Consider the following 15,295-nt stretch of genomic DNA (forward strand, 5'->3'; position numbering starts at 1 on the left):
TGACTCTTTCAGATAATTTGGAGTTATTGAATGGTAAGGAGGCATAGATGGGAGTAGTTGTGGATGATGTAGAGAAAGCGGATTGTTGTAGTAACTTGAGTTCTCTTTTTTGTTGAAGTTTACTGATGATGTCTGGGTCATAACCATTGTTGACTGCAATCTGTTTGATAATATTCAACTCTTTGTTGAATTCAGTTACGGATAAAGGAATAGAGTTTAATCTAAGTATAAAACTGCGAAAAGCAGAGAGTTTATATGATAAAGGGTGATTAGAAGTAGAATGGATAACATGATCTGTCTGTGTTGGTTTACGGTAGATACCAAAGTTGAAGTGGTCATGTAGTCTGGTAATAGATAAATCCAGAAAGTTAATGGAGTTAGAAGATTCTAGTTCCATGGTAAAGGTGATATTAGGATGGATTTGATTAATTTTGTGAAGTAAGTTGAGAGCTGAATCAGAGTTACCAGAAATGAGGACTAAAATGTCATCAACAACGGAACCAGTGTAAGATCTCTGGATTTTTTATGATATAGTTGGATTCTAAGTGATCCATAAAAACATCAGCTAAGAAAGGGGATAAGCAACTACCCATTGCTAAACCGTCAGGTTGTTGATAAAAGTTGTTATTAAAAACAAAGTAATCTTGAGATAGACAAATTTTGAGAATGTTTATAATAGACGAAGTGGTGGTGGAAGTGACAGAATTATTTAAGAGGAGTGAATTAACCAGACTAATCGATTCATTTTTTGGTACTGAAGTAAATAAATTGCTGACATCAAAAGAAAGCATAACAATATTTGGATTAAGATTGACAAGTTGAAGTTTTTCAACTAATTGGCGAGAATTCAAAACAGTAAACTGTGGGGTAAAGTTGATAAAGTTTTTAATGGTGTTAAGAATGAATTTAGATAAAATAGAAACTGGAGTGTTAATGAAGCTGACAACGGGACGAATAGGAATGTCAACTTTGTGTATCTTTGGTAAACCGTATAACCTGGGGGTGAGTGGATTTGATGGAATTTTAGTATAAGGTGCTTCAAATTCAGAAAAGAAATCAGTAAATTGTTTTAAGTTGGTTTTAAAGACATTTTCAGATATTAAAAAAATTTTTATCATTTGTTGTGGGTCATGACCTTTTGGTTAATTTACTTTGAAAATCGACTACCTTTTTCTCTACTCTCAATGTCACTTCAAACAGTTCCTTACACACTTGTGACACTTTATAGTCAAAGTTGGCCTAAGATGGTTGATTGAGGTTTTGGTAGGGTTTCACCATGTTCCCATAGGCGATATCCTTTAACATCGGCGTTTAGCCTGATTAATATTGTTTTTAAATAATGTAAATTGAATTTTAAATTCAACCATTGTTTGGTTCTGGGGCTATTTAGCAAGTATGCACGTAAGTAATCTAACCACACTTTTTTAGCTTTTTAAAAATTTCAACCATCTTTCAATTCTAATAGTGGGATTACTTATTTTATTGTAGATTCACTGATGATGGATCGATAGGTCTGAAAACGTTCTGAATTGGACATATTTTATTCAATCCATTGGGATTTTTTAAGTTTTAATAAATATACCAATTTACATAGAAGTGGTTTTACTTCTTGTTAGAGTTTTTTTTAACTATATGGTATACAGCCAACCTAGGGAACTTCCCTTTTAGTGTATAAACAGTTTACACAAATTGAAGATATTTTAAGTAATCTTAGTATTACTCTATAGAAACAAATATTTTATTTATTTATTTTACGCTGCAATCACAAGGGATATTAGCGACATAAAAACATAATACAGGTAAAGTTACAATAACTTTTAGATAACTTACATTCATGTTTGCTCCTAGGGCTTCCTTTATATATTTTGGGATATTGTGCTTTTTATTGTAGCTTCATATATTTTGCACTGAATTAATATATGCTTCACAGAGAGCTTTGTATGGCAATTTTCGCATATTGGTGGCACAGTTCGCGTAAAGAGGTGCTTATCGGTTAAGTTACTGTGTCCCAGCCGCAAATGTGTTATTTACACTTGGTCGGGTCTATCCGCTGTTGGCCGAAGCCACAGTTTCACTAATTTTTTAGTTTCTTTGAGTTTGTTTTATGATGTACTCTATAACAAAAAAGAGAAAAACTTCTGTTGGAGTGAAAGTAAAGAGAGTGATTAACTCCAACAGAAGTAAGGAAAAAAGGTAGTAACTAGTGGGACAAGAATGAAGAGAGATTGGATGTAAAGAAGAGAGTGAAGTGGCTTCTACGTTGAAAAGCCGCAGTAGGAAAAAATACTACTTTCCAGTAGTATTGGTGGAGGAAAGTTGAATGATGTAGAGACAGAGGCAAACTGAATAGAATTGGCTAGCAAGAGATGCAAGAGAACAACTTGACACTCAAGGATGGATACGGCTCGTTTGCATGCCTGTCGAAGGACATTAGCTTTAAGTAGATAGTAATGATGACTAAAAGATGAAATAATAAAATAAGAATAATGTACTGAAAATGAACGAAGATGAATAATTGCTAAAGATGAACAAACTAAATAAAACTAACAAATCATGGGCGCCATGAAAATGATCTTCGATCATTCTCCCAGGTATCTTACACTGCTGTCAAATATTAAATATATTAAACCTGTAATAATGAACATAAAGGAATAATAAAAATAAATGATATACAAAATAAGTAAATATTTATTAAAAATAACTACTAGATCTTTTAAGATCTGTTTAGTGTTCCAGAAAACGTCTCTCTAGATAGGAAGAAATCTCTTCCGTATTTAATAGAAAGTTCGAGGAGTTAAGAAATCAGCAGCCTAAAATTGGAAGAGTACTGCGATTGGAGGATGGTCCTTAATCTTTGCTGTATATGGCGACTAGAAATTCTTATTCGGACACGCCAAGCTATGAGAACATAATGGCGTACTAATTTGAAGAAAATCGTGTGTAATTATGACATCAAAAAATTTGGCTTTACCAAAAATAGGCCATGCAGTAGAAAATGTGGATTGGAAGATTGTGAGAAGCATGCTGGAAGTGGGCTTCAGAGAAACTGGCGTACGAATTACTGTGTGTTGCATGAACCTGAAGATGTCATACACTTCAAAGACAGTAGACTGTTATTTCTTCTTGAAGGGTGTATGCAGAGCTGGAGAGTCGTGTAGATTCCGCCATCCTGGGCCTTCATCTAGAGTTTTGCTGATCGGGACGCTCAGATCTTAAGAGGGGAGCAATGTAACAAAAGAATGAATCACCGACCGCAAGTAACAGCTCCAAACGGTTCCATCTCGAGAACATTCTTGCGAGAGCACGATATACGTGGAATCGGTGGAGAAAGACGTGCGGTATATGGAAGGTCACACAATACCTAGAGGTGGCGAGGTCTAGAATTCTCGAGAATGTCGTTATTTTATATTTAAGCGAATCGAGGCGTTAGGAGAGTTTAGTTTCAGCTAGAGTTCGTAAAAGAAAACTTGCATAAATAAATTAATAAAGTCGTATATAAATACGAATCGCTCTTTTTATTACATTATATAACCCCTCCATATACACATCACTACATCCCAGTATGCGAGTTATTTGCGAGTGAGTATGTTCATTTCTAACAAAAAAACATGTTTTTAAATGGTTTTTAAATTAACTCAAAAAGTAAATATTTTATCGAATAAATATTCCTAGTAAAAATATAGCTTATAAGAAAGTGAAAAAAATGGTTTATGCATTAAATCTGTAGACTGTAGACCCAGTACAAGCAGAGTTGTAGCTAATGAAAAGTAGGTTCTTATTCGTCAACTTCCATATCGAATATTTCAACGTGAAATAACAAAAAAAAAACGGAGCACTTTTCGGGGAAAACTCATTTTAACTTTTTTAAAGTGTTTAAAAAAAGGTTTAATTATTTTTTTCAAAAAAACTTCTAATATTAAAAGTGAGTTACGCTCAAAATATTGTCGGTCCCTTTTATTTTTTGGTAAAAAAATCGCGAGAATCACTCCCTAATTAGCATCGCAAATAAAATTAATCGTTACCGCGTCACACGTTACTTTACTTATGTATTTTTTATATGATGTGTTTCATTGGTGCAATGTGCACATTTTTGAAAAAAATTGGTTTTAAAATAAACACTTTTTTTAATTTTGAAAATAACTTAAAATTTTTTCAAAATAACCTAAAAATTATTAGTAATACCAAAAATCCCAAAGAGTAATAAAATGTACGTTTTGGTTTTCTGAATATTTTGGATTTTTTGTTTGCTTGTTAGACAAAAATTGGTTATGCTATGGCTGTTCAAAATTGGCATAAACTCGTGATTAGTTACTCATTCAAGCCATTTTAACTACAGCTTTTCAACAATAAGCACTTTGAACCGATGAAACTTACAGATCATATCAAAAGAATATATAAGAAAAGTAACTTGTGAAGCGGTAACGATTACATTTATTTGGGATGCTAATTAGGGGGTGATTTCACGATTCTTTTTACCAAAAAATAGAAGGTTCCAACAATATTTTGAGTGTAACTCACTTACTTTTAATGTTAGAAGTTTTTTAAAAAATAAAAATAAAACTTTTTTTAAACACTTTAAAAAAGTTTTGTAACGAGTTTTCTCCGAAAAGTGCTCCGTTTTTCGGTTATTACACGTTGAAATATTCGATTTGGAATTTGACGGAGAACCTACTTTTCATTAGCTATAACTTTTCTTCTACTTGGTCGATAGACGTCATGCATTCGCGATAATCCAAAACAGTCGGTATGTTGGTAGAATGAACCATACACCATGTTTTTCACTTTTTTATAAGCTGTGTTTTTGCTAATATTTTTTTTCGATAAGATACTTTTTGAGTTATTTGCCAAAAACCGTCCAAAATTATGTTTTTTTTTGTTAAAAATGAACATATTCATTCGCAAATAACTCGAGAAGTATTTACTTAGGGAAAAAACTCGATAGAAAAAAAGTTGCTTAGAATTAGTCATTTTATCCAATTCCGGACTTATTTTGAATGCACATTTTTCTCCTCCTAGAAGGGGTATTCCCCTCCATTTTACAAAAATGGAGAGGATATAGAAATGTCTTTCTTATATAATAATAGACAATTTCAACTACCTATCCCAAATTTTGATCCTTCCTTTATTTTTTTGGGGGTCAGATTGTTCTTTGATCGGGGTTTATTTTTTTTGTATCTTCAAAATAAGCCGTTTTATTTCGCTTTATCGAGGCCCATTTGGGGTAAGCGTCTCAACCCCTCACTTTCTTCCGACGCCGCCCTCTTTCTATCCCTCACTGGTTCTAATGCTGAAATCGTTTGAGGGTCGCCGGTCGACAGATATATCATCAAATAAATTAACGGATTTACGTTTTTTTGGTACCGATTTATCCAAATCTAATATCACACGTTTTAGAGAAACCACGCAGGGTTCGTGACCGCGACGGTATTCGGTAGTAGCTACTCTCATTTCGGGGGATGGGAAACACGACTTGAATAATCGAGCGAACATCTTAAACTGAAATTTATAGGGAAACTAAACCCAACGAAGTAGTATGATAGATCCAGTTCTGAACCGGTCCGAACAAAGAAAGGCGAATCGCCATTCCTGAATCCGGCTCAAACAAAGAAAGGTGAATGACCGGTAAAGGTGAGTACCCAGTAAAGGTGAATACCCAGAGTGTTGAGTTTTGTTTCTTTTTTTTGAGTCGAGTTGGGTTTTCTTTTGTTTTGGTTTTTCTTTCAGTAGATAAGTAATGCCGAAATGGCTACACATAGGGAAATCAATGTGTTAGAGAGAGAGCGTTTTATCAATGTGTAGGAGAGAGACAGATGATGTGACACGCCCCGACGCTCCGTGGAAGGAATCTACTAACTTATAGTTAAACTTTTATCCGCTAGACGTCACTAGTAGTCACTAATCAGCCGCCATTGTTCCATAATATTTTTGATGCACGTCCGACGTGTCGTCGAAGGAATCTACTGACTTATAGTTCAACTTTTATCCGCTAGACGTCACTAGTAGTCACTAGTCATCCGCCATTGTTCCATAATATTTTTATAAATTATGGAGCTACCAAAAATCTTCTTTTCCGCAACTGTCAACTGTCAAATCTTGTCGCAGTTGCCACTGTCAAATCTTCTTTTTCACAGTGTGTCAAATCTTCTTCTTTTTGCAAATATACTTTTCGTTTATAATGTTATTTACCATTGTGTTTCAGATATAGTTCGCCATTTTTTATCCAAAGTAATTTACACACATGAAGAGTATAGTTAGAAGTAGTAGAAGTTATTAAAGATGTATTATGGGCGATATATTAAAAAATTAAAAATATTTCTGCTGAGAATATGATCCTCTACAAGTACCTACTAGATATAAAAATTATTTGAAATTTACAGAGAAACGTTGCATTTATTTATTACTAAAAATTGTATTCAAATATACCTTAACGCATGCAAAATAGGATTGTCCGAGGGAGTCCCATTTTTCCGAGGGAGTCCCCATTAGTATCTATAAGACAAACGATGAATTTATTTATTACTAAAAATTATATTCAAAATACCTCAACGCATGCAGAATGAGTATTTTCCAAGGTTGAATATATAATTTATATACAAATGAAAATTACTGTTATTAACACATTATTTTCGCGAATTCCATTTTTATCTATAATTATTAACATCGACTGCATTTCACATTATTTTCACGAATTACATTTTTATCTATAATTTTTAACATCGACTGCATTTCACATGCAATTGGAATTTCCGCCGCCGCATACTGTACTAAGTATTTGCTATGACATAATAATTATTTATGAACCAACACAATTTTCAAGAATAAACTGGATAATGTGTAATTATAGATGCATGTCCGAGGTCGAATATATTGTATATGATAATTACTGCAACTAACAAATTATTTCGATATTTCCATTTTTATCTCTACGAATGTATTTTACATGCAATTGGAATTTCCGGACGCTGTTTTGCTGTACTAAGCTAACCAACATGATTTTCAAGAATAAAGTTGACGTTTTTAGAACATTATATTTTATCATTAAGTACAGGTTAGGACTAAGGCAAATTTAAAAAACATAAATAAAATTAATATATATTCATTCTTTACGTTAAACGTGCTTCATTTCATCAATGCCTTCCATACAGTGCAGATTAGAAGAGTTGTGCAAACAAATACAGAAATTAAAAGCGGATATACAGTGGTACGAAGATAGAATCACACTTGAAAAACGATTTGCCGAGTTTCATTTGTCTACAAGAAAACTACCAAAAACACAATACCCATTAAAAAGAATTCAACCAACAACATGTCTCAACTAACGACATCGTTCATCATTCTCACAGCTATTGCTAACAATGTCCTTTATACAAACGTTCCAAACAATGTTAAGAACATAGCGATATGTTTTAACGATGTAAAAACTGATTGTAATCGAACTGAATGGACTCTAATGGATCATGAAGTGGTGAATTATGGTCAGCTTCCAGTATTTTTCAAAACGATACCAAAGTCGGGAGGAGCATTCTACAAGAACAAGTTAATATCCCCAAATAACACTGAAAGTGATTCAAAATGGAGCAAAACTAATAATAATGATGACATCGTCCAATATGGTTCATCGATTATACTGTTAACAATAATATTAGTAATAAATGTATTTCTAGCGGCTAATATCATTATAAACTTTTTTGTAAGTCGGAAATGCGAATCATCTTGCATTAAAATAAATATGTAAAAAAGGAAGACAGTGTTTTTTTTTTTAAATAAAACTAAAAACAATACTTTTAATCTTTTATTCAAAAAACCTAATTTACATAGGTAATATTTTTTCACAAAACCATTGGCGGAGGTGATCTACATTTCTCTCGGTGCAGGAAAATAGTCCAGTTGTGTGACAAGGATTGGCATTCTGAATAAAGTTTCCAGTATCAAGGGGTGACTCATCAAATTTACAAACATCAATAATGGTGGGAAAAACTCCAAAAATGTGGCATTTCTTTTGTAAAAATTCCACTTTTTGTTCTCCGCGAACGTAGATGTAATCAGCTGCATACAACAACTTAGATTCTAGTATTTCATTTATTTTTGAATATTCAACATCCCCATTGGAATACCGAAGACCGTGCAGGTGTCTCTCCAAGTAAGATACAGTCTTCTTATCTTTATTACTCAATGTAGCAAACGGTTGTGGAGACGTAAATATGTAATGGCATCGTTTATGACTCTTTGGGTACAAACCACCCATCTATGGTGAATCCTTGTATGTCAACTAATGCGATCCTCATGATGTTGTGATCAATACTGAAAGACATAGTTGTAGATTGTCCTATTTAAATTATATTTTTGACAACTTCAGTTAGTGGAAAGTATTCGAGTAGGCTGTCGTGAACAATTAAACAGTAAGCTCGAGTACCTGCTGGAAAACCTTCATCTGCTTCGATTTCCAACTTAACATCAACAGTTCCCGATCTAAATGATGTATCATCCTGCTTGGAACAGTCAAAAACAAACAAAGCATATCTTTTAAATGCAGAGTAATCTAAGATGGGATGTTTTGTTAACGAACGAGCATAACTGGATAAGAATTCAGTATAATTGTAGTGAGCTATAGCGTAATCATTTTTTGCGAAATCCAATTGCATTCTCTCGTTAGGCCAATAGTCACCATTAATAACCACTCGTACGCTGGACATTCTAATGTGATCAAATAACGTTGGATCAGCGTGAATATCATCTCGTTTAGAAGTTTGAAAAGCTACAATAACGTAGCGTGGACGTTCAACAGCTGAAGTTGTCTTTACACTCCATATCTCTCGTCGAGATCCTGCCGTAAGTGAAGGTAGTTCATTGAGCTCCCATTTACGAAAAGGTATGGTTATCGGTGTATTATTCTTAATCGGAGTCATTAATTCGATTTTCACATCATCATTGGGAAAGACATGTTTGACCTTGAGTTCCATGCTGGCGATGGTTAATGATACTGTTGTTACTGTCGTGGAACCAGTAGGTTCTTGGACAACAATGCAATCTCTATCATTACGCGCTCGAACAAAGCGAAACACTTGGCGACCATAGGTTAATTTAGTGTAATCGTTGAAAATGTTGAAAATATGTTTGATTGGAATCAGTAAACTAAAGGTGTCCCCTGTTAAATGTGGATAATCCGGATAGTTCCATCCTGCAGTACTGAGAAATCTGGAATCTTCAGGTGTATAACACAACAAACTGCTAATAGTGCTGACTACACCTGGATCTCGAACTATTTCCATGTCATGTGAACTTTGGATGTAGGTACAAGTATCAAACAAGAAGGATCCAGCATTCGGTGCAAGAGAAACAGTTCCATTACCAGCTTTCTTGATACTTCCTTTAATTTCTAAAAGTGTGTCGTGTATCGCAAAAAATGCATCTGATTGATTTATGATAAACTCGACAACGTCACTATTATTAAATGACTTGATATAAGGTGTATATGTACGAAATTCTTCTTTTCTAATAGTATCGTCGAACCGGGGTTTTTGGTAAAGATCGAAAATATGTGGTTCCTGCTGATGAACCTGACGTCGAATATAGTGACGTTTTGGCATTCTTCAGTCGTAATCCAATGGAAACAAGAAAAACTTTATTGTCAGCAGACACGTCACGTCCCATGCAGGATCCGTGTGAGACTAATGGATATGGATGTGTAGAGTTGTGTTTTATATCTAAACCCATCTATCGTTCCTTAAAATCCAAATGCAGAGTACTTTTCTCTCCTCTAAAGTTGACTGGTCTTAATTCTTGATCGACTACACTAACGGTAATTTTGGTAATTTCACGTATGCTGCTGCTTACTGGTATGTATATAGGGTTATGAGGACGTTCATCGATAGCAAACCCTGGATCAACACTAAGTGGAAAATGTAGAATAGTGTGCGCAGGTCTGTCCTCGTAGAAGGCTCCTTCGGTAATGTTGCATTCAAAAAGTAGACTAGATACTTATATAATGTTTACAGGTTGATCAGAAGAATGCAGTTTACCTGGCGTCAATATTCTATTTGAGGAGAAACCCAATAATTTACCAATACTATCATCTTTCTCGAAAGTAACGGTATGCTCTTGGCAGAAAATTTCACATTTAAGCGTATTGTTGTTCGGTCTTAAAGTGAACTCCTGAACTGAATTGTATTTAGTGTGTAATTCACTTCGAATGTACGCTTCGATATCGGTAATTTCATAACATCCGGATGGAATTTCGATATGACGCAACTTTTTACGATCATTTTGGTCATAGAAATAAAATTTTTCACCATCGATGTTTGGAATTGAATTAAATGTATGAAATCCCAACACTGCTACATAATACTGCTGAAGTGGATCAAGTACAAGAGGCACTTGAGGAGTAAACGAAAATTCGTTTGTAGTACTTGTCAAGGTTAACAATCGAGACATGACTGATACTTCATATAGGGTGTAGTAAGTTAAATATCAATATATTATGTTAAAAATTTCTTTATTTTTTTATTATACTGTTACATGGTTTTGTCTTATTTACATTTTGCTCATAGATACCGCTCTCATAGACACCACACAATACACATGTAGATTTCATATTGCCGCAAACATCACCCCATTCATGTTTATTATGATCTTTCTTGCAAGGTAAATGATCTCCTAGTGCGAGACGAATATCTTGGGGTAGTTTATACCAAACATCGCTCGTTATATTTTCCATAAAAATGCATGTGGCACGCCTCAAGATGTCGTTAGATGGTTCCATTGTAGAGAAACTTTAAGCATAAATGTCCACAGTTAATTTGGTTATAAGTTTGGTATGCGTCGTTATTATAGAAAATTCGTCCACCACTCAAATATGATACTAGTTCCCGCGGTGGCTTCAAGCAACCATATGAATCAAAGTATTCTATGTTGTTATTTATCTTTCGGTAAGCTACCCAATGTGTACCAGGGTTCTTGGAAATATCAAGATTAATAATAGCACATTCGTGTTTACGGGGGGGCTTGAGGTAAATTGTCCCGCATAAAAACTCCACTAAAATTTGAAATTTTTAATTGTTTAGCAAATTTATTCAAGTCCACATTGGTTAAAGGTCTATTAGGTAGCTTCAGCGGGAGTTTTTTGGCTTCTTCAAGTATAATCCAAAGCCACCTTTAGCGTTTTTTCGTAGGTATAAACCTTTGCCTAGATGTTCCATTGCTTTATTATGACGTTTATCTTCTTCTAGTTTCTTTTGAGCATTCTTTGAGTCGATTACTGTCTTGGCAATGGCACTCGCACCTCCCGATAAAGAGCCGAGAGCTGATAAGCCTGCAAAGATAGGGATTAAAGGTAAAATACCACCTGATTTTGGTTCAAATGGAATAATTCTTGGAACCCGCACATTTTTTCCCACCTACGTTTTTAACGGCCGTTCTAGCTGCTGCAAGTGCAAGTAGGGCTGATTTACGCAGATTTGGTGCTGGAGGAGTACGTTTCAATCTTCTGATAATTGGTTGCAGCACGTGTCGCTTAAATGAACTAACGCCTTTACCACGTTTCACACCCATACCTAGTTTTCGTTTGGCTTTCATCGCTGTAGTAGTTAACCAGGCAGTGGTTTTTTCGCCCAGAGATGCGTCTTTTGCTTTAACTCGTTCCCACGCTTTATTTTCCAACACCCAATCCGCTTTATGCCGATCTTTTAAGGAATTACTTTGAGAGTAGGCAATATCGTGATCTCTCGCAGCCCGATCTAATGGATTTATCCCAGGATCTCCTCGTGCTAGACGCTTCTGTAATTTAGTTCCAGGTCCTAGATATTGGTAGCCAGGAGCGTGCAATTCAAATGGTAGACTATTGATTAGAGAATTTAAAACTCCTTCACCTTGAACAACCAACATTGAAATGAATCGTTTCACACAAAATTGCTTTTTATATAACCACGTGCATAAAATTCATCTCGATCACAAGATGAAGGTTGTTCAACAAGACAAGACACTAGCAGTGGAAAACTTAGATTTTGTCGATAACGTGACAAGAACCAGTAAACATGGTACATTGCTACCACATTCTTTTCGTGCTATCATATGCGGCCCAAGTGGGTGCGGAAAGACTAATGCTATGTTGGCATTATTGTTTGACCCGAATGGCGCTAAATTTCAAAATGTTTACGTTTATTCAAAGTCGTTGTTTCAGCCCAAGTATCAATTTTTGAAGGAAGTGTTGGCATCTGTGAAGGAGGTGGGCGATTTCCCATTTAAAGATAATGATGATGTAATAAGTCCTGGTAAAGCCAAACCAAATTCTGTATTCATATTTGATGATGTATCAACGGATCCTCAACAAACAATACGTGAATATTACTGTATGGGGAGACATAAAAATATCGATTGTGCATACCTATGTCAATCCTACAGTCGAGCAGGCAAACAGCTCCTACGTGATAATGCTAACCTTATTGTATTGTTTAAACAGGATGAGCTCAATTTAAAACACGTCTTTGACGATCACGTCTCTCCTGACATGACATTTGAGCAATTTAAACAATTTTGTTCCGAATGTTGGAAGGACAAGTATGGTACATTTGTTATTGTTAAGGATTTTGATATTTCTAACGGACGCTATCGTAAATGTTTCGACAAGTTTATAAAAGTTTAGGCGTGGTTGAGACACGTGCATTATATAAAAACATGTTGGACAAACAAGTGCTTCTACGCAAGCGCAAAGTTGCGGAATTAGCTAGAGCTATTCGCAAAAAGTATTTAGCTTTAAAACTAGGTAAATCGGAGGAGGATGAAACTTTGAAAAAAATGTTTAAACCCATAACCAGTGTTCTAGCAAAAACATCGCAATACAATGCTAACGTTAAAACTGAGTCAATTAAAAAAGAAGAACCAATGGAAAAAGAAGAAGAAATTAAAAAAGAAGATATCAACACCATAAAAAATACATCATTTATCAGTGATGAAGAGGTATTTGAAAACAGCGATAAATCCGATGAAGAATACGAAGATAGCATAGAAACAAACCAATCGCAAGATAAGGTATCCGAACAAGAATTTCAAGATTACCTAGAAAAATACCATCATCTAATTCATCCTTATGTGAAAGACCATTGGCAGTATTCAGATAAAATAGATAGAGTATACGGTCCTACTCATGATCCTGTAACTTCCAAATGGAAACTTGGAAAAACTGTTATTGATTTCACTCATAATGGTTGGATTGTGACGAAAGGAGACTATGTTGTTGGAACTCGTGGGCTATATGAATTAATATTTTACAAAGAACCTGATTATTACACTGAGGACGATATAAGGCGATATATTACATTGTTGGAATTAACCAATGCTCATAAAAAACTGAATGGTGCACTAAAGGGAACCAAAACCTACAAATGGAGTGAAATTATTAAACCTAATCTTAATAAATCACTTCTTAAACCTGACCTTAATAAATCATTTCGTCGTAATACAGTATCTGGTAGGAAGGAGGTCGGCTCAGGAATACCGACACATTGGGAAGACAGCGATGATCATGTGCAATATGTGTATTGGGATGACCCAAACGAACTTTGCGAGCGTCTCAAATTGTTGATTGCTGAGCAAAAAGCAGGAAGCACCGCATCCCTCAATAACGAAATTGTTGCCATTATCAACGAATTACGTGAAGCAGATATTATATATTAACGTTAGATCAGATTATTGTAGCATCATTTCCAATATGAATGTTGACAAGTTTGGTCGCCATCATTATTGTTCTAATGAACAAGCTGTTAAAAAGCTACGTGAAGGCTTAAAACAATCTATTTTGGATGTACAAAACCAAATACATGCAGTAACGAAGGATATGAAACGGAATCCTCCTGTAGCTGATACTGATCTTTCCAACAAGAAATACGTAGATGGTCGCATTGTTCATGTCAAGTCTTTTGTAAGAAAAGAGTTTAATTTGTTACGCAAAGAATATAATGCAAAACATGTTCAACTTAAACAAAAAATCTCAGACACCATAAGTAAAGTAGAAAGTGATTCTAATAAAAAAATTAATTTGTTGTTTGATGAGAACAAAGTGAATGCTGCAAAAACATCCGATTTGTCAAAACAAGTACACGAGTTTAGAAATGACCTAGATTTATTTAAACGTGAAATGAATAAGAACGTTACAGATGCTGCTCACCAAAGTGCACAAAATATGTTGAAATCGTTGGAAATGGAAAAAAAGATTAAAACAACGGATCTTAATTCACATGATTTAGAAAATCGTCTTAAGTTAGTAGAAGAATACGTCGAAAATAATAAAATTGTCTAAAGAGCCAATTGATGGACGAGTTGCGTAAAACCTATTGCACAAAGAATATTGCGTTAGAACGTAAACAGCTTAGGCAGAGTGAAGATGTCTGATGCAAAAAAGGTGAAAGGCAAAAAACATAATAAATTACTAAGCGAGTTACAGGTAAATCTACAAACCATAAATGATAATAGGATTCATGATCTTGAGCAATGGCAGAAAAGCATTCGATATGAATCAGATATGAGATCTTTACTAGATAGTAGAGTATCAGAGCTGTCAAAGACTTTGTACGAGTTGGATGAACGTTTATCTTCAGCAGTAAAAGAAATCCAAGATACACTTGCTATGTTTAACACATATTTACACCCTTTACTCCAAAGAGTTAAAGCTTTAGAAAGTAGAAATGGCGTCGTCCATGGAAAAGGTGCAACTAGTTAACGAGCTACACAAACCTGCTCGAAAAAATTATCCAAGACGACGTACAATAGTCAAAGGCTTAGACGATTTATGGCAGATGGACTTGGCTGAAATGCGACCTCATTCTCATAACAATAGAAATTTTAAATTAATTTTAGTTGTTATTGATTGCTTTTCGAAATATCTTTGGACTCGTCCATTAAAGACAAAGACGGGTGAGGAGCTGACTCGAGCATTTTCGGATATCCTCGCACACAGTAAACGAACACCGAAAAATCTGCAGTCGGATCAGGGAACTGAATTTTACAACAACAAGTTTCAAAATTTAATGAAAAAACATAAAATAAATCACTACTCTGTTTTCACTACCATGAAAGCAGCCATGGCTGAACGCGTCATTAGAACGTTGAAATCCAAACTTTACAAGTATTTCAGCTTACACGGTACTTACAAGTGGATTGACATATTGCCCAAAGTTACGGCTGAATACAACAATACAAAGCATTCAAAAACGGGGTACAAACCATCACAAGTGAACAAAACCAATGAAAAGGAGATTTTAAAAAACAAGTTTACGCATTTAAAAATCGCAGGTCCGCGAAAATT

General features: G+C 34.8%; 1 protein-coding gene across 1 annotated transcript; it reads right to left on the reverse strand.

Annotated features, from left to right (window-relative positions):
* Positions 1 to 8,330: 8,330 nt before the first annotated feature.
* Positions 8,331 to 9,587, reverse strand: LOC126891205 (uncharacterized). Its single transcript, XM_050660387.1, has one exon. It carries the CDS (start codon positions 9,585 to 9,587, stop codon positions 8,331 to 8,333), a length of 1,257 nt encoding a protein of 418 aa, XP_050516344.1.
* Between the last annotated feature and the right edge of the window lie 5,708 nt (positions 9,588 to 15,295).

Source organism: Diabrotica virgifera, chromosome 9, assembly GCF_917563875.1.
Source record: "Diabrotica virgifera virgifera chromosome 9, PGI_DIABVI_V3a".
Lineage (NCBI taxonomy): Eukaryota > Metazoa > Arthropoda > Insecta > Coleoptera > Chrysomelidae > Diabrotica > Diabrotica virgifera.